At 36.6% G+C, this 21855-nt stretch overlaps 1 protein-coding gene across 3 annotated transcripts in view; it reads right to left on the minus strand.

The window, feature by feature from the left end:
* Window positions 1-2230: 2230 nt before the first annotated feature.
* Window positions 2231-21855, minus strand: part of med1 (mediator complex subunit 1) — a 131168-nt gene continuing 111543 nt past the window's right edge. For all 3 annotated transcript variants that reach the window (XM_067429949.1, XM_067429950.1, XM_067429951.1), the window contains 3 exons: window positions 18185-18280; window positions 17943-18048; window positions 2231-6692 (listed from right to left, as the gene is read on the minus strand). In XM_067429949.1, coding sequence (XP_067286050.1) covers window positions 2921-6692; window positions 17943-18048; window positions 18185-18280 — 3974 coding nt within the window. In that variant the 3' untranslated portion in view covers window positions 2231-2920. The remainder of the gene's footprint in view (window positions 6693-17942; window positions 18049-18184; window positions 18281-21855) is intronic.

Genomic DNA, 21855 nt, shown 5'->3' on the forward strand with positions numbered 1-21855 from the left:
AGATAAATAATATTTTGAGTTTCTATTTATTAAACCAATTTCCTTCATTAAATCAACTTGAAAATTTTATTTCAATAAAATAAAAATTAAGGCAACTAGGTTACTTTTTTAAGTTAAACTTTACAGTGTATACAGCAGTGCAGCGATCGTTTCTGCATGACTATTTTTGCTGTGCTGCACGCTCTAAATTAAAGTGACAGTACATTGTTCACATTAAAAACAACTTGTATTGATGCAAAAATCTATTTAAAAAATGCTATAAAAACTCTGAATCTTTACAGTGTGTTTGTGACAGCAAGAAATGTCACAACAAAAACTGCGTAGCCCACATTGTGACTAACGTTATATAAACATGCAATATCATTGACGAAAAAATACGAGTCATCACTGGTTTTGGTTTGATTTCAGTAAATTAAAATTAAATCCCCCAAACAGAGCTTTTCTGTGAAAAGAACATGTATGCTATCTGGTGTTTTACCTAAACATGTCCAATCTGGCAACCATATGCACGCAAGCTCTCTCACGCGCAGATGATCTGAAAACACCAATAAACAAGTAGGCTGCATTTCAGCAATCTCCATTTGAGATGTTCTGCTTAAGGTGTCATTCAGTCGGTCTGTTCTGTCCGGACGGTCAGGACTCATGAGCCGTTTTACTGAACTGCTGTGAGCTGCTGAAATAAGCCAATCAGAGCAGAGCTCAACATTAATATACATGACCCTTCCAAATAAGGCAAAAACAGAGCATAGCATCCTAGGGACAATTTATAGGGTTGTAAATGGACCTGTAAAACTGTATCTGGACAAATTTGCCCTTAGATAAGCCACATACCCTCTATGTAAATATCAGAGAACAATTTAACATATTTCAAATCATTCTAGGGCACCTTTAAACACTGAACATTAATTTCCAGAGATACAAACTACGGCTGACCTTTTCGAATTTCTCAGATTGTAATGCCATTTGTTATATGACAATCAATGCACAAAGAAACATTAACGTTTTCAGCATCAGAATGAATGTTTATCTGTTTCCAGCCTTTCTTCAGTAATATCAGTCTTTTTGAAAATAATTTATAAAACTCAAAATATCATGTTAAAACATGATAAAACTATCCCGTCTTCCCGTTAAGGAACATAGTCTAAATTATTGCCTATATATAGACTATGTCTATAACATAGTCTAAATATAGGCTATAATTTGCTAGTTAGTTCACATGCATTATTTTACAGACTAGCAATAATAACAGTTCGAAATATGACCTTTTTAATGTTTTTGAAAGAAGGCTGAATTTATTTGATTCAAAATAGAGTAAAAGCACAATATTAAGAAATATTAATACAATTTGTATTAGCTGTTGTGAATATACTGTAAAGTGTAATTTATTCCTGTGCTCAAAGCTTAATTTATTATCATTGCATCAGTTTTCAATGTCACATGATCCTGCAGAAATCATTCTAATTTGCAACAAATTGGAAACAATTGGATCTCTATTCCATAAAATGACAGATGTCAAGCTCCTGAAAGGCACCATAAAATAGTCCACATTCTGCACTCCATTGGCTACTAATCTTAGACCATAGCATTGCTTTATATAAACCACTTTTATGGTAGGTATTGAACTAGTGATATTAAACTTCTGATATATGGAAAACATTTCAAAATGTGTAAAAAAATAAAAATAAGAAAATAATTAAAATTATTTATTAATAACCATGTGCACCCGTAAAGACCAATTATACACTAAAGAAGTGTGCCAGTCATTCATTAATTTTAATGCTAAATACTTAAACAAACAAAAAACAGCATTTATGTTTTTTGTACAAATAGCATCTGTATGTTTGTTAGTAAGTGGTGTTTAAAATTGCTCCGTGCATAATGAGCTAGTGATTTTAAGGTGAGATGAAAAACGTTTCTTCAAAAGCAAAAATGTAACAAAATTAAAAAATAAATAAATCGCAAGACCTGACCGTTTGACTTCATTTTTAATGTTTGAGTTGGGGGATGCACAACGGGTGAAAAGGGCATACACTTTAAATTTGTAATTCTGCTAGGTGTCAATAGTGTTGCAGAAACTACATACTTCACCTTTAAGGTTGCAGTTTTGGTCTTTGTATTGGACATAAAGTGGCATTGAGCAAATCCCACATCCCTACCATGCTGAAGGCCCAAACAGGAAAGGCAACAAAAAACAAAAACAAAAAAAAACAACAACAATACCAACAAAAAATCCTTGCCATCACCATTTATTTTTGCATTTATATTTGTCTAGTACAACTTAATTTTAAAGACAAGACAGACAATTAAATTAATACATGTTACACACTTCCAACCATTTACTATTAAGAAAAGAAAATAGGTGTTCACCCAGTAGTGATAAAAAAAAAAAAATGATGGTAGAAACATACAATGTAATATGTGGAATTAAACATATACAAATTCTCTAAGATTAAGAGACTAAAATCAAAGAACAATGTTTTTGATAAATCAAGTTTTAGATGTGTCAAATTAAACAAGCTAAATAATTCAATAAATGACAAGATTACTTTTTAAAATTTTGATTTCACAATGTATATTATATTTTTTGAAAAATGCTGAATAAAATCTAAGGCTTCCCATTAAGAAAGGGATAACAAAACAACATATAAAGCTACTAAATATCTATTTAAAGTCTTATAACACAATATTCTATATATATTGTCAAATGATTTTTAAATGGATGAATTACTTTTTCCCCCAAATAAAATTAAGAACCTGAAGATATTTCCATAAAAATACCAGAATTAAGCCAATATTAAAAATGGTGACACAGTACAATTATCATAATACTCGTAATATTTGGTTCCAAGTGAAATAAAAAAGGAATCAAAGTAAAAATTAACTGCATTTATTTGCCTCTATAAACTAAAGCCATATTTTTTTATTTGAAAGGTTCTAGATTGCCAGTTAAGGCAGAGTCCATGAGATCATCATCCTCTGTATGCATATACACAGGACTTGGACGTGAGGACCGCTCAGAGCTAAGCAACAACATTGAAGTTTCTGAAGATATAGGGGATCTGGACCAGCCATCTGTCTTTACTGTGTGAGAGGAGGGCGCACAAGATATTGTTGACTTCTTTTTGTCTTTTTCTCGATCTCTGTCCCTATCCCGCTCTTTCTGCTTCTTCTTCTCTTTTTTATGTTTCTTGTGTTTTTCACTCTGGTTAATGGATATGGAACTCATGTAGTCTTGAATGGGTTGGTGTGGTCTCGTAGTTTGGTCATCATCAGAGCTAGGACTATTCTGATGAGATTTTTCAGCAACTGAACTGCTACCAGACTCGCTCTCACTGTCTGGATTAATAGGTGTGTACCCAGGAGAACGGCTGTGGCTTGGGGAGCTGCGGTCATGTTTTGGCGTAGAGCCACTAAAAAGGGGTGATGCTTTGTGGCCTGAATGCTGGGAACGCATGGCACCATCTCCAGAAATTTCTCCAGGTTTCTGAAGAGTTACTTTAGATTTAATGCTTGGAGATCCCCCTTCTGGCTTGCTAATAATAATCTTTGCCACACCAGTGCCAGTCACTGCACTACTTTTGGAATCAACCACCTTCTTATCACCAGAATTGCTCCCTGATCCAGACACCTTGGATTTGCCATCTTTGTCTATCTTGTCACGTTTGCTCAGAAACTCACCTCCCTGGGAGGACATGCCATGCTTGGAGGATGTAGGACCAGCATTTTGTTGCACTACCCCACCTGCAGTTCCACCACAGCCTTCATTCTCCTCCCCACCAATGCCCCCACTCCCTACACTCTTCAGTTTGTCAATGACTGCTGTAAGAGATGGCTTTTTGTTTCGGCTTGGGGACTTTCCCTTTGCATTAGGGTTGTTTCCACTCCCACCACCCCCTCCACCACAGCAACTTCCACCACTGTTCCCATATTGTGACTGACCACTTGAAGAAAAGGGCATGGAGCCAGATGATGATGAGGAGCTTGCGGAGGAAGTAGAAGATGTAGAAGTACTTGTGGATGAGCTACTGCCTAACTGTTTTTGGGTACTCATTCCACCACCTGAAGAGGACTTGGATCCTCCTGATCCTCCACTGCCCGAGCCAATAGGGGATTTAGCCTTAGATGACGGTGGAGTTCCAGGCACCTGGCCTTGTTGTAGTTTCATTGGAGAGGACAGCTTGTCCGAACTTCCAGAACGAGAGTGTGAGGGTGATATATTGGGCTTGATGTTGGGGTTCATGAGTGAGCCAGGAGGCTTTCCACCTTGGGGCTTATTTTTATTTCCACTTCCTGTTCCAGTGCTGCCACCACCAAATGAGCCTGACAAACCGTGCTTCGTTATGGGAGAGGAGGATTGCTTTCCTGTGCCCAATCCCATGGAAGATCCTTTGGCTTGAGAAGACATACCACTTCCGATACCTACAATGTTTGATGGTTTGGGAATATTTCCTTGCCCAACAGAGCCTTCAAGTTTACTACTTTTTATCTTCCCTGAAGAGGAGGAAGAGTGGGAATGGTGACTTTTGCTATTGCTTGTGCCACTTATATTACCAGTGCTTCCGCTCGTTGAGCTACTTGATGTGTAGCCTCCATGAGATGATGTTTTTCCTCCAGTTAAAGTCCTGGGTATTTGTATAGTGATTTTTGGGATTGGTGGAGTAGCACCTCCTGGTGGGGTCTGAGACCTGCCTAAGCTCCCAGGGGATTTAGATCCACCTGCACTTCCTAATCCTCCGGACGTGGAACTCCCAGAAGGAGGAGTGTAAGGTCGACCTCCTGAGCTGTGTGAAGGTGACTTGCCATCTGGATCCAGCTTCTTGCGTTTTGATGGTTTGTCTTTTGATTTGCCCTCACTTGAAGGAGTGCGACTGCGTTTTACCTGCTTCATTTCAGAAGAGCATACATTTCCCATTCCTATTCCAGAATTTCCTCCTACATGATCTTCCTTTGCCCTCATCTGCTGCTGTTTAACCTTTGTATCTCCACTTTTAAAATCATTACCAGCTACAATAATGCCCATCATAAGTGGACTTTGGCCCCCACCTGTATGAGAAAGGTGCGAGTCTGCCATATCTGACGCTGGACCCATTATTGGCTTTCCTCCAGCACCATTCCCACCAAAAATACCCATTTCAAAAGGGTCTTTCAATGAAGCCTCAGGAGTATTTTGGCCGTGTGAGGCAGGATTCTGAGGTGTGCCTGTAGGAGTGTTCTGCTGACTTCCTCCACTAAAACTTTTAACCAGTTCAAGATCTGGGTCTGGGCTGGGGGAGCTGTCTTCAAAGTAGGTCTGTGAAAAACTTCCCTGTCCAGGTAAAAGCTCTGGGTTGAAGTCTGTGTCTGGGAAGAAATTAGTTGAAGAAGAATCACTATTGGGTGTTGCTGCAGTAGCAGCTTCTGCAATCAAGTCTGCTGCATCAGTAAAGGGATTTTCATTGCTGTTTGCATTAAAAAGGTCTGCCTCAAACACTGTGCTACCTTGGCCTGAACTGGAAGAATCCCGGAGTGGAGTCCCCAAGGAACCTCCTTCTTCACTAGCCATGAGGTGCTGGCCATGCTGGCTATTGCTTCCTTTGTTGGCCTGATCAGGAATATCAGACAGAATGTCATTGATATCGGGACCAATACTGTCAGAGCTGGAGAGGCGAACCATACGGGGTATTGAACCATGTGGCTGAGACTGGACTTGTGTCTGGGGTTGGACATGACAGTGTGGGTGATATGGCATTCCAGGACCTGAAGGAGGTGTTCCACACTGACTTGGAGCTGGAGTGATACTATGAGGAGTGTCAAGTCCATCACCTGGAAGACTAACATCAAAAATGGGGTTCTGGGAGGCATCAACGTCCATAGAGAAAAGCTCTCGGTGGAAATCATCTTCAGAGTGGTGTGTGTGATGATGCTGTTGGGTCAAGCCTCCCACTTGCTGCTGCAATTGTTGTTTCATGCTCATTCCGCCACCTGTGCCCATTACTCCTTTATCAGAGCCTCTTGGACGCTTTTTCTTGCCCTTGGTACCAGGGCAAGACTGCCCTTGACTATCTGTCCTTGGGGACCCAGATGAGTTCTGTCTTTCTAGAGGGCTACTGCTATACAATGCAGCAAAATCTTGTGAGGGATTATCCTTCAGTAGGTTCATCAGCATAGGGTGGTTTTTGGTGTTGCTTGCTGGTGAGGTGGTGGTTGGTGGGGTCTGGTGAGGCTGAGGTGGCTGGGGAGTAGGACTGGACCCAACACTGCCTGTTATTTGCAGTAGACTAGTTAAAATAGGATTCTGAGTGACTTTGTTAAAGTCATCTGAACCATGGCTCTGAGATTGTTGTTGTTGTTGAATTGCTTGCTGCTGGCCTCCAACCTGTCCCATGGTGTCCATACATGTGCCTCCCTGACCAGTACGACTCATATTGAAAAGTGAGGTGATTGGGCCTTGGAAAGAACTACTTCCCCCTATACCCATAACATTGTTGCTTTCTGCAGTGTTAGTCCCACTACTTAAACCAGGAAGACCCATTGGGTTGCTCCCATCTGGCCCTGTACCCATTCCCATGTAACCTGGGCTGCCAGTTGGGGGCAAGTTCTTCTTCACCATAATTTCCACAGTTTCAGCAATAAGGGACAGTGCTGGAGTGTCTGCCTGAATGGTCTCTGCCTTGCGTCGGATGGCTCGCATAGTCACAGGAATGGACATGCATCTAGGGAGGGAAAAAATAGATGAAACATTTCTGACTCATTAACATTAAAGACACATTATTAAGACCTCAATTTTCACTATTTTCCACTAAGTATATACTTTGCCCAAAGCCACTTACAGTTCACCATTAATGGAGGAGTTTGACAGCTCATGTATCATGCATTGTTTGATGCAAACATACTTAAAGGATAGTCCACCCAAAAATGAAAATTGTGTCATTAATTACGTAACACGCAAGTTTTCATTAATTTTCTCAGAACACAAATTGAAGATATTTTTGATGAAATCTGAGAGCTTTCTGTACTCCCCATACAGTTTTGCAACTACCACTTTCTTCAAAATGCTCATAAAAGGATAATAAAACTAAGCCATGTGAATTGAGTGGTTTAGTTCAAATTTTCTGAAGAGAATTGATCTCTTTATGATGAACAGATTTCACTTTTATTTAAAGGCTTTCATTCACATTCAAACATTGATCAGTGGACTTAAACAGAAGCTCAACCGAACCTACTTGATGTGTAAGAACAAGTTTCTTTTTTTTAAACTTTCTTTTGATAGGGAATTTAGTTTACTTAATACCCTTTAGTAAGAGATTGTTTTGTTTGTTATTTTGGCCTTGCCCTCTCCTGATGATTTGGTTATTTAAGTCTGTTGTTTGTTTTTGGTCTTTATGTTGATATTGGATTTATGTTAACCCCTTTAATAAAACACTGGTTAACTAGATTCTTGTTCTAATCTTTTGTTTGAGTGGTAGTAAAAAGCTTGGGGAACCTTTTTTTATAAGAAACCTCAAGTGAAATAAGAGGAAAAGATCTGGGATAGTGGACGAGGAGACTCCTCAACGTTTATTTATTTGTAATTCCTAATAATTATTTTGTTACTCCCTCCATAAACCCTTAGACGAAGGTTGGGACGTAACATTAGCAACCCGCACTTGTTTATGGTAAATGATAAATGGACTGCATTTATATAGTGCTTTTAACAGACCCTATGGCCATCCAAAGCGCTTTACATTTTGCCTCACATTCACCCATTCATACACCGACGGCGATGTCAGCCATGTAAGGCGCCATCCAGCTCGTCGGGAGCAGCTGGGGTTAGGTGTCTTGTTCAAGGACACTTCGACACTTGGTCAGGTGGAACCGGGGATTGAACCATCAACCTTTCGGTTTGTAGACAACCTACATGAACCACTGAGCCACTGCCGCCCCTGCCGCCCCGCCACTGCCGTTTATGAATCAGACCACACTGGTCTGGTCTTTATATACTTTTGCATTAATATTGAAAATTGTAGATACTTTTTAATTGATTTTAACACAAATAAAGTAAGCAGATACCAACTTAGTTAATATAATTAAGTGTGAATTAATTTTTTGTTTTGAAAATTAAAAAATAGAATGCCCTCTTTCTTATGGACATATAAAAATCTGACTTTTTCCTGTGTTTAGGGTGCTATAACTGAGTCCCTGGTGGATCTACTAACCCAGAAAACGTGAAAAGGGACAACTCAGTAACTTTGTTTTGGTAAGCCTTTTTCTGCAAGCATGTTTAAAAGCTAGCTGGTCGTATTCCCCCCCCTTCTGACATATGAAGGGGATCTATTTTAATATTACCACCCCTTAATCTGCATGTTTCCACCCACAGCGCTGACAGACTGTTCTGTATTAGCATAGTTTCCGCCCTCAGTCAGTTGTACACTGTCAGCCATTTTCTCTGCTCTCGAGCAGCTGTAGCGACAACATGTATCTTCTAAGCAATGCAGGTGCAAGAGACAAGAACAAGGGACCATTCAAGGTAGGTTTTGCTAAAAAGTTAAAGCATTATTGTTTGAGTCCGGCTCGAACTGAACACCGATAGTTTCTGACATGTTCTGTTGTTCTTGCATAAGCTATTGAAGTACCACCCTCTTCTTGGTAGAACTGGCAGGGAGCACCAGCTAATTTGCATTTAAAGGGACATACATAAAAATGTGTTTTTGCTCACACCAAAAAAGTGGCAATTTTAACAGGCTATAGACGGTTTCATCGAACGCACGCGCGTTGCTACGGTTACGCGCCTGGCCCGAAGTTAACTTCCTGTCTGTGTCTGTTTGTATGGCGCACTACTCAGTAGAAATACATTTTGACGTACTATTCTTGGTTAACATGATATAAATATTAAAAATCAAGCAGAGAGCACATGACAAGTTTCCCAACATTAATCTTATATTATGAAACAAAGAAACATGTTATGCCGACGCATTGCATAATTGAAAGGCGAGTGCGCATGCATTTATATAGGCTACTGTGAACCCACCGGTAAAATGATGTTCGTTCAAATCCAGCTCAGACATGACATAAATCTGTAGCTTACTATACTTGTTGTAGCCATTAAACAATGTTTTTTTTCTTCATATTTATGTTTAAATATTATAATATTATTTTTAGATTTCATCTGATTATGATAGGCTATAAGTGCAAAGATGCGAGTGGGTCAGAAATGATTTTGGTGGTTATATTTAGTTTAATATTAAGTTTTGTTTTGTAAAAAGCCTTTCTTTCGTTTTGTACAAATTGTCTCTTAATTTTAATAAAGGGTTCTTCGGTTAATTGCATGTATTTAATTAATAAGAAATAAATAAGTAGACTAGGTCACGGAAGCCATCGCTTTCATCATGAACTGAAGCGCGTCTCAAACTGAAACTCGGCAGGCTTGCCTCAGACATGAGGAATATGTAGCCTAATATGTGTAGAAACTAAAAGATTTAAATAAGCACATGGTGCAATGTTCAGAACTCACGGTAAACAACCAGCGTTATACAGATGATCACGGCGATGGGCATGAGTGGGATGTTAAAGTTTAAGGGATTTTTTTTTTTTTTTTTTTTTTACCTTCTACTGAATATGATCGGGTGCAAGTACATTTTAAACAGGTAGCACTTATTCACACACGTAATTTTGTGAATAAGTAATTTTGTCGTTTTCTCTAATGATTTCAAAAACATCTTGTAGTGCTTACCTGCTTGTAGTTATCAGTATACTGTTATATTCTTATATATGATTTTGTCATTTCACACTGTGGCCAATTTAAATGTTACCAACTAAATGAGACATACTGAGTTTATAATTAAATTTATTAATTGTGTTTAATTATTGCATCTAAAGATTTTTCACGTGAATAAAGGCAAATAGATTTGCACACTTTGCTTAATCACTGGTCTAGTCTGTTAAACTTGTCAGAAGTTCTTGTTTCTAATCTGCCCTCGTGGTCTATTTTTTCTCTCATCAAAACCGAATACCATCAGTGGTTGTACATCAAGAGCAGGAACAGTTTTTGTGCGTTTTGTTTCGCGATCTGACCGGAACAAACAGAAAGTCTCTGCAACGGCGTTAAGCGTTAGATTAAAGCGCTCGTCTGTGTGAAGACTGCATGAGCCGCGTTTGCTGCATTGAACTGCATTGTTTGTATTAGTTAGGTTAATCCGTGAAGCAAGATGTTTTAAAAAAGTGGTAGGGACATGTCCAACCTGTCCCACCCGCAAATTACGCCTATGAGTTAAAAAAATTGGTTGATTGACGCCAATTGGACGTTCATGTTTTTTTTTCCGTCTATTTGAAAGTTCGGCTAATAAACATGTTGCATATACGGCCTGATTAAGTCATTTTTTTTTAAAGTTACATAAACTGCTTTCAGGAGTTTTTGACCGGCATATCATCAAAATGTCCGGAAAACGAAACCTCTGCCGATCACTTTGACCGGCACCATTTTTTTCTAGCGGAAACTCTGGGATCAACGTGACGGTGAGTAATGAATGACAGGATTTTCAGTTTTGGGTGACCTACCCTTTAAGTGGGGTGTTTTCCCACTCTATATTAAAGACATAAATGGGAGATTATTTATAATAAACATGCTGAAACAAAAAAAAAATCTATACATTAAGATAATGGTGCACAATCAAAATTAAAGATGCTAACGCATAAGAAAGATAACGCATCCTCTGGTGTTATTGATGTCTACCGGAAGTTAAGTTTGGGCCACAAAAGCGCGCATGCGCAGTAGCGTTTGTTTATGTTGTTACCGTTGAAACCGTCTTTACAACATCATCTGTGGGGTATTTTGAGCCAAAATTTCACATGCATATTCTGTGACTTTAGAGTCTTATTTTAAATCTTCTAAAAAGGGGCATAATATGTACCCTTTAATTTCAACGTGGACACTCGTTTCTGCTGATTGGTCAACCAAAGATCAACCAATGTTTCAGTTCTTCCACAGTTCATTGAACAGAATAATATTTCTCCGCTGCTATAGAATATGCGTATATTTACTGCAAATAATCTCTCTCATCAAACAACCAGACCAAGGAATGAGTAAAAATGCACAGTGTTTGTCTCATTCTTTGAGACAAACAATGCAGGGCTTGGCCTAGAAAAAGCTTTTTTCTGGATAGGCATGGGTTTAGCAACCTACCTGCCAGTGAAAAATTTGCGGATTATTTTAGAAATATAAATGTATTTCATATCCATATGTAAATCCAGAACAGATTTTACACATGGGGAAAATAATTGTTTTTTGTCAATAATTTAACAAGGTCCATATGTTCTTTAGAACTTGTATTGGCTTTATGAAAAAGTAACATAGTTCTTATAATTGTTAAACTACAGCATTTTTTACAAAAAGGATATAATTACAGGTAAGAATTGATGGCTCATTCATTACCATACTTAGGCCAATGTTAAAGAGGCTTTATGTATGACGGACACCCAGGGGTTGAACTTGGTATTGGAATCCAAATTCAAAATATTGGAGTGGGTTTTTCACCTGGCCCCCTTCTCCTCAGGCTTGAAGCGCAAACAGGTTGCCAGATTGACGACACCAGCAGGAAAGAGCGCACCTGACCATGGAAAGCAGCTAGCCTTTAGTTACACTATAAATTGATCATCTAATGTCTAAATTTGCAATATATTTTTTTTATATATTGATAATGCCATGACTGGACTAAACTGAAATGAAACCCCTTTAACATTTTTCTTTCTTTTTTTATCTATAGCATTTGTTATGAAAAATAGCAACCTACACACAGAAACTATATAGCTACAACATGCATAATGTTGTAATATAAAAGTGAAAAATCTATTCCCTTAACAGATGTTGAATCTTTGACACAATTAAATAAACCGGGCATCAGTCATACTGCACAGATAACTTCAGGGTTCATATACATTTTTACCAATACATTTCCATGACTTTTCTATGGCTTTTAGACAAATATTCATGACCTAAGCTTCCATGAAACGTCTGTGTATACATGTAAAATAAGAAAAATCCATGTTTAAATGTCAAATCACAGCATATCTTTAACTAATTAATTAACAACAAGGTATGTGGTTTAATACAAAAGAGGGCTAGAAAAATGTGTTGTCTGACCCTAGCAATAAATTAAAGGGATAGTTCAAACAAAAATGAAAATGTGTATCTGTGTGAGAAATCAATCTGTATTTATATAATTTTTTTTACGTTAAATACAACGCTATATCCAACAGCCTTCATGCATTTCAATTCCGGTAAGGTCAATAATACACACTCTGGCTCATATACCCAGAGCGTGTATATTGACCTTACCAGAAGTGAAGTACATGAAGGCTGTTGGATATAGCATTGTGTTTGAGGTAAAAAATGTAAAATACGGCTCGATTTCTCACACAAACTGATCGTTTTGTGTCTTAAGATATCAGCGTGTCTTCATGAGCCACAGGGCTCTGTGTGCATGTTGTCTAAGCAGGTTTTTTTTTTTTTTTTTTGCTATCATAGAATTGTTACCCATTCACATGTTATATGACCTACACACAGCAACGGTTAAGTTGAAAATCTTAATTTGTGTTCTATTAAAGTAACAAACACACCTGCATGTTGAATGCACTGGGGGTAAGCAGATAAACATCACATTTTCATTTTTGGGTGAACTATCCCTTTAACACGCATCAATGGGAGGCAACAATGTTAAAGGAACTGTATGTAAGAAATGTATTTCAATTTATCATAAAATGGTCAGGATATGTCCCTAGACATTAAGAAATCATGTTAATTTCAAATACTTATATCACTGACAACAGCAGTCCGGTAGGGAGACATTTAAAAGTTGTTGTTGCAGCCCTCAACTGATGTTGATGTTTTGGCCTAAAGCTCTACCCTCCACCTATCGACCAATCACAAAGTCAGTTGTGTTTCTGCATCCGGGTTGCCAGCTCTGCTCTAGTTACCACAGCTGCAGCTACAAATACTACTGCTGGATCCTGAAGCCTATCTGGCAACCTCGAGCCAGGGGGAGGGGGAGAGGGGATACACCTGCAGTACCAGTTTTTGCCACAATCTTACATACACTTCCTTTAAATAAGTGTCCAGTAACACTGACAGTAACTTTACAAGGTGGCAAGAGTGCCAGAGACAAACTTTTGGAATACAACATTTAATGAGATGAGAATTTAAAAAGATTTTAAAACAGCTTTGCCTCCTATTTACCAGTCATCTCATTGGAAACCCATCAATCATTGCAAATCATTAAATCATCGTCCCTGGCTGAATTTTTATTTTAAATTTCTGTCATTTACACCTAGGCCTATAACGTTACAAACTAAAAATGCCAGACGTTCCCCCATGCAAGGGTCAGAAATTACATTTTCCATTAAGAGGCTCCTTTAAAATTATTTAACTCTTTACAGATTCATTATTGTCAGGTAATGCTCTTGATATTGTAATAATGATTATTAATGTCGTCGATTAACAGATACATTTAAAAAAATTGTGTTTGGGGAAACTATACGTTATATAGGATATTCTGACTACACAGATCAAGGAATCTTACAACCTTTACGAGTTATATTAATGCTTTTTATGTATTAGAAAATTCATATGATCTTACCAGCAAGATTAATAAATTATATTAACCGGAATAAACTAACATTATAAAGAAAGGGAGCAGAGACTGTGACCGATTGCGAGTCTTTCCATAACTTGGGTCTGGCGTGAGTTTAAACGCTCTCACAAACACTCTCGTTAAAATCACAAAAGATGACGTTACTGTGACATTAATCTCTTACATCCAATCTGGACTTTGTTGACTTTGATGATGCCGGGAGAATTCACAAGTTTCAGTCAGAATTCAGACAGAGTGAACACAACGCTTGGTTTCAGCGATGACTAATCTGAATGCTTCTGATTGGCCATCATGCTCGACAGAAACGCATGTGATTGGTTGTAATGCTCAACGCTGCAAAAGGAATTCTGACAGAATGCAGCAGTCGGGATTGAAGGAACGGATCCGTACTCATCTCGAGTATGTTCACAAAGTTTCTTTGACCAATATTATCACTTAAAAATATCTTCTATTACATACAAAACTCCATGACTTTTCCAGGTTTTTCATGACCGCACAAACAATGTAAATTGGTCCATTAAGTTTGTACAGGAACATGTACAGGTGCTTACAAAAGTTTAGAGTGTGCAATAAGTGACAAAGACTTTGTTCTTTTCTTACAGTGACAACAGGAAAATCCTGCATTTCATTAATTAATTAATATTTGGTAATACTTAAATTTTTATTGTCCACTTTAGACATTCTACTAATTATTAATCAGAAGTCAAATATGTGACCACTGATTGTCAGCTTTGTTGCTATTGTTTTATATTGTATTATTTTGTTTAATTTTACTGTGTATGGTTTAATTTTGTAAAGGCTCACTAGGGACGGACATTGAGAATTAGCTTCGGCTAAAATGTTGTAGTATGTAACATTTGTTTATGTGACATACTTGTCCCTACTCAAATAAACAAAAAAAAAAAAAAAAAAAAAAAATTATAAGTACCTTTGCAACTACAGTGGGTAGGGCTGCACAATTATGACAAACCATAATTGGCTATTATTTCCTTCAAATTGTAATTGCGATTATTAAATACAATTATCAAAATTTACATTGAATGATGTTTTGAATAGCTTTATACTAGGGGTGTGATACACTTGTGTCACGATTCGATATAAATCACAATACTTAACTTATCGATATAATATTGTAGCCTGTTATTATCAGGACCCACAAAATATTCCCCCACTGCATCATTATACATTCTATTCAAAATTATATGTAGTGGTTTAATGTAGTAATTTCACTGGGAAAAAAAAAAAAAATTCCCTCACGCATTACTCATGCTTTCAATGCAGGCAGCATCTCTCCTGGTCGCCATGTCCTCCTCTCCTGCTATTAATGCAAGATACATATAAGAATAAACCATTTAAAATGCTTTAAATAAATCATACTACTAAAGCCAAATGTGATCTGGTGATTTAAATGATGTTTGCATTTTAATTATAAAGAGTCTTGATACTCTAAGCGTCAATACTTTATGATGCCCTGGGAATTAACTTAAATGGAGGGACAGAAATCTCAGGTTTTATAACAAACATCTTAATTTGTCTTTAGAAGCTAAACCAAAACCACATACAGGCTGTGTGTGTATGGCTTCTGTGCTATTTCACATGCATTCGACCAGTCAGTGTACTGCTGTCACAACGTAACATGCTATCTAAGTACGCAGAATAATATAAAAATGTTTGGTTTTTTTTGTAATCGCGGCTTTAAACATGTACATAATCGTAGCACGTAGCACACACACACATATATATATATATATATATATATATATATATATATATATATATATATATATATATATATATATATATATATATATATATATATATATAGTTTTTTTTTTGTGTAGGTGACCAAATATTTATTTTCCACCATAATTTGCAAATAAATTCTTTAAAAATCAGACAATGTGATTTTCTGGATTTTTTTTTCATTCCGTCTCTAATAGTTGAAGTGTACCTATGATGCAAATTACAGGCCTCTATCTTTTTTTTTTTTAGTGGGAGAACTTGCACAGATGGTGGCTGACTAAATACTTTTTTGCCCCACTGTACTTGTCAACTAGCAGTCAGAGTATTGGTAGATTGTCTTAATATCTGCTAATACTTTATTTTGAAGTATATTGACTATAAGTAACTTAAAAATCACGTCAATTTATTCTATAAACCCAAATCCTAACACCCAAATCTAACCTAACAGTCTAATACTCCATAATCTAATGAGTGTTAGTCAAACTGTAGGTGGAAAGTTACAAAACTGCAAAAGATTGTTTAAATATAAATTCTGCTGCAACATAAAATATCATAGATGTAAGACTGTTGAGACAAGATTTCTTTGGCCTGTTTGACATATGAAGTGTTTACTGTAAAACAGCCTAGTGTCACATCAATTCAGTCTTTGCCACGCTAACAACAGGCTTGCTGACAAAAGAAAATTTCATTTTTCTGAGGTGTTAAAACTTTTTATTTCGTAACAAGACATGAAGATAATGTTGGCATAATGACACAGACATAGCCCAGTTACATCTCATTTTGACAGCGTTTGTCCCAGGCCGTTTTTACTTACAGTGCGGTTTGAAGATTACGTTGACTGCTAGAGTTATCATCACGGCACATTAGGTCATACCTCCGGATTAACTTTAATTCCTGGATTCTTTGCATTTGGTACTTTTATCAACACTTCCATCATGCCGTTTTTGTTCTATAAGTACATTTTCTAATCAATGATCCAGACAGCGCGTTCTCATCTCCTTCCTTCATTTAACAGCTGAATGGTGGCGAGAACTGCTCAGGGTCAAAGTTCAATAAGGAATGGATTAATCAGCGTTATTTTTTTAACACGTTATTTTTTCTCAGATTAATTAATCGAAATTAAAGCTTTATTTTGACAGCCTTAGTTTAAATATTATAGCTTAATGTTATCTTTTAGTAACATTTAATATGTTAATTATGAAAAATGCACAGCAAGAGTAAGAAACTCAAAATTATATTTAAGTACTGTGTGTATCGGATAGTTTACGAAATCAAATTATTCAGAAAATTTCCATTGAAGTGACTGGGGTAAAGTGTCCCAATCAACCGGAATTCACCTTTTACTCTATGAAATCATATTTGCCTTGTTTCCAAATATTTTATTATAACATTTATTACCAATTATTTAGTTATTTGTATTTACGGAATACTGAATTGTTCAATGTTATTACTGTAAAGATTTAGGAAACGTTTGCAAAAACATTCAAATTAGTAATGTCAAATCTTTTGATAACTTAAAAGATATAACAGGCCTTTGTAATGTGCCTTTGACTCTCATTTTATATTGTTACCTATATTCTAAATAAACTATAACACAATATATTTATTTTGTCCTGTTCCTTAGTTTCCTCTCACATACTTGACTCAAAGGCTCATTCATTATGTGGGTTATGCCCACGGTATGGTTCTTTGTTCTCTCAGGTGTAAAACACAGCATTATTCATGATCCTTCACATCCCTTTGCATACATGCTTTGTAAAGAAAAAGTGTCTTCCAAAATGTAAATCAATATACTGTTTAATGTGAATGGCACAAAGATTGTCACATCAGTTTGAAGCAAAAACTCTTGGCAACAACACCCATTAATCATAAGTCTTTTGGACACACATGGATTATTTTGTGGCCTAATTCAGTGACTTCCATTTGTATTATTTTTTCAGAAACCACACAAATACTATTCTCTAAAGAAATACAAGCATGTACATACATGTTGCTAACATATTATGGTAGCCCAGTTTGTGCTGAAAATAGTGTTATCACTTTTGCCAGTAATATGTTTATAAGCAACTGAAAAAAAAAACACAAATGTCAAAGCATATCAAAACTTCTAAAGGGCCCTAAATCTGTGCAGTGCTCTAGGGGTTAAATTTAGTAAAATGCCAAAAATAGATCATCAAAATAATGTGTAATCAATTCTGTATATCCTTATCCTTTGTAATAACTTCTTGGCCTTTGTAATTAAATTTTTGAATGCTGTGGGAGGGGTCAGGGTGAGGATGGGAATGCAGTTAATAAGCAATGCGTGTTCTTTGGAGATGTCTATGTGAGTTCTTATTTGAAAGCATGGGCAAAAATGGGAGCTGAATTATTTCCATTTTTTTTTTAATTTGGGCAGTGCAAACTTGTTATTTTTTCAATAATTACATTCAAAATTTAGGTTCTAATTTAAATTTTAGCATTCATCATTTAATAATTATTTTTTATGCTTGCAAGGAAAAACCTTTACATTTTTAAAATATATTATTGTTATGTATGAGGAGCACAAATGCAAAAAGTCTTCAGTGTAAGCATTGGTTCAATGTCATCTGTTACACCTACCTCTGGACCACTTTGGTAATGAAGTCATCAGTGCAGATCAAAGCATCCGATAAACCCTTATAGAGCTTACAGGCTACCTGCGTCGAATCAATCACCTCCATCACCACTGAGAGGAAAAACAGACTGAGTCAGACTTCAGAAGAGGCAAAAATAAACTAAAAATAAAATAAAAAATAATAATAAACTTCTTCAAAACTATGATACCTTAAATGTAAATTGTGAGGTAAATATTTTTTCCTTACCACATACAAGTGATTCATTTACAGGGTGTTGAAAGGACACACTAAAGCTCGAGTCTGTTAGTGGACACACTTCAAACTGCAGCAGACCAGAAGTATCTGTTAAAAACATGAAATTATTGGGATTGCCCTTTATATTACAGTATGTGCACATACATCATCTGGCTATCACCAGACCAAGCTCAATTTAAAGTTGAACATCGGTCTGGGGAGTCTGATATTTATTTTCCACTGCACAAGTGGAAAGATGTTATAAATGAGCATTATTAAAATGACTCTGTATGCAATTGAATAGTCCTTCAACCAATCAGACCACGTTTCTCTAGCAAAAGTGTAACAGAAGCAGTAGAAATTAATGTACAGGTTTCCCTGAGTTGCAGGGTGAAATCAAATCGCTGGCAGATCAGGCTGGGTTTACCTAGTCTATGTAAAATATACGTACCTAAAAAAAAAACAATATAAGGCAATATAGGGTAACTATATGGGTTTTAGGGGTAGGTTCACCTTACCTTGAATTTAGCAACTAGTTACTACCCAGTTATTGTGATTACTATAATAAGTACATAGTATAGTCAGTGCATCCAGAAAGTATTCACAGCACTTTGCTTTTTCCACATTTTGCTATTTCTCAGCCTTATTCCAAAATGGATTCATTATTTTCCTCAAAATTCTACAAACAATATATGACATAACCATGATAAAAATTTGTGATAAGTTCTGATAAGTTAACATGATAAGTTTGTTTAAAATCTTTGCAAATGTATTTAAAAACAAAGTATTCCTAGCCTTTGCTTAATACTTTGTTTGAGCACCTTTGGCATTAATTACATCCTTAAGACTTTTTGAGTATGATGCTTCAACCTATTTTTGGGCAGATTCTTCCATTCTTCTTTGCAGGGACTCAAATCAGGTTGGATGGGAAGTGTCAGTGCACATTTTCAGATCTCTCCAGAGATGTTCAATTGGGTTCAGTCCTGGACCATTAACCCCCAGAGTACTGCACAGTTTTGGCACCCGTTTTTGACATGAAGTTTTAAAATGCTCTGACGTTTGTGCTTTTTTCAGTTGCTTATAAATGGTAAATCGACTGCCTTAATATAGTGCTTTCAACAGACCTATGGCCATCCAAAGCTCTTTATATATTGCCTCAGATTCAGCCATTCATACACAGACGGCGATGTCAGCTATGTAAGGCACCACCCAGCTTGTCGGGAGCAACTGGATTTATGTGTCTTGCTCATGGACACCTCGACGCTTGGTGTCTGGGGATTGAACCACCAACCTTCCGGTTTGTCGACAACCTACATGAACCACTGCAACCACAAATAAACATATTAATGGCAAAAGTGACATTACAATGTAATCACAAACTGGGCTACCTGTTTAGCAACATGTATACATGCCTGTATTTTTGAGAGAATAACATGGTTTATGTTTTTTGTTTATGCATGGTTTTTGAAAAGAAAAAGAAAAACTAAAATATTAAGACACTCAAATAAGCCCACAAAACACAATAGATACGAGTCCACAAGACTATTGGGTGTTTTTGACTAGAATGTTTCCCTTCAAACTGATGTGAGAATCATTTTGCCTACTCCTTCACATAAAAAAAATATATATATTTATTTAGATTTTGTAAGACACTTTTTCTTTACAAAGCCTGTAAGCGAAGAAGCATGAACAACAAGAAATATTTTTTTTTGTATAAAAAAAATTACTTTTTTTTGTAATTTAGAATATAGTTAACAATATAAACTGAGAGCCAAAGGCACATTACAAAGGCCTACTATATTTTTAAATTTTCAAAAGATTTGACATTACTATTTCTGACATTATGTTTTTGAAATAAGTCTCATGCTAAAAACAAAGTAAAAATAATATTGTGACACTAAACACAATTCAGCATTCAGTAAATACAAATAACTCAATGCAAATGTGATTTCCAAGAGTATAGGGTGAATCGGGTAGATTGGGACACTTTCTCCAGTCATTTAAAAGGCAGAAATAGTTTACAAAATCAAATAATTCAGAAATTATCCGATACACACAATACTCAAATATCATTTTGAGTTTTGGTTCATTTATGAGACACGGCGTGGAATGCATTTACTTTCAGATATACTGGCGCATATTATAGGTTATTGTCTGCTGTTTAAACTTTTTATTTATTAAATCCAGGCAATTGGCTGATGAAACATTTATTAAAGTTAAAATACAATTTATACAAAATGAAATTCACTTAGAAGAAAGGCAAATGTTATTGTTAATGTTATTAAGATGTTATTTTAAAAGGAAAGTTTCGTGCAACAGAAAGATCTTGTACCTTAGGCATTACAATGCTCTTAGACCAGTTTATCCTGTACCCTGAGAAAGTAGCAAAATGAAAGATAATTTCTAAGATTCTTGCGATAGTAATCTGAGGTTTAGTAATATAGAGTTCCTGACAAAAGTCTTGTCGCTTATCTATTTTCTAGAAATACCTGATATTAACCTGACTTTTAATTAATTCATTGGTGTTAGAAATAGCTCATATGAAAAGCTAAAACCCTCCCAAATGATGTTTAATGCACTGAAATAAATAATTTTCACAGAAAAAATATTTATCATTTAATCAAGACAGAAAGGTCAAATTTTGGCAAGACAAAAGTTTTGTCACCTATACAGAAATTGAACAAATTTACTGCAAATACAAAAATATGTCAGCAAATTAAGTTGTGGTGCTGTGAGATCCAAATTTAATATCTTGTATGACTTCCATGAGCTTGAAGGACTGCATCCATGCGGTAATACAGAAATTGAACAAATTTACTGCAAATACAAAAATATGTCAGCAAATTAAGTTGTGGTGCTGTGAGATCCAAATTTAATATCTTGTATGACTTCCATGAGCTTGAAGGACTGCATCCATGCGGTTTGGCAAGGATTCATACAATTTATTGATGAAGTCATCAGGAATAGCTAAGAAAGCAGTCTTGCATGCCCCCCAGAGTTCATCAATATTCTTTGGTTTCGTCTTCCATGCGTCCTCTTTCATCCTACCCCACATATGCTCAATGATGTTCATGTCTGGTGACTGGGCTGGCCAATCCTGGAGCATCTTGATCTTCTTCGCCTTGAGGAACTTTGATGTGGAGATGGAAGTATGCGATGGAGCACCGCCCTGCTGCAAAATTTGGCCTCTTTTATGGTTGGGAATATAAGAGGTAGCTAAGATTTCTTGGTATTTTAGACTATTGATGTTGCCTTCCACCCTGCAGATCTCTCGCACACCCCCATACTGGATGTAACCCCAGACCATGATTTTTCCGCCACCAAACTTCACTGTTTTCTGGGTGAATCTCGGATCCATTCGGGCACCAGTAGGTCTCCTGCAATATTTGCGGCGACTGGTGTAGTTCAACAGGAGATTCATCTGAAAAATCCACCTTCTGCCACTTTTCCTGCGTCTATCCTTTAAGCAGGCTGTGGGCCTTGGCAAATGCCACACGGTTTTTCAATTGTCTTTTGTTTAGTGCTGGCTTCTGGGCACTGATTCAACCATGGAGGCCATTTCGAGACAGAATCCAACAAACTGTTCTGGTTGACACAAGGACTTCAGGTGACCAGGTCTCGTGGAGCTCTGCTGCAGTGGAAAATGGGTTGGCCTTGGATTTTCGAGCCAACAAACGGTCCTC

This window comes from Pseudorasbora parva, chromosome 21, assembly GCF_024679245.1.
Source record: "Pseudorasbora parva isolate DD20220531a chromosome 21, ASM2467924v1, whole genome shotgun sequence".
Lineage (NCBI taxonomy): Eukaryota > Metazoa > Chordata > Actinopteri > Cypriniformes > Gobionidae > Pseudorasbora > Pseudorasbora parva.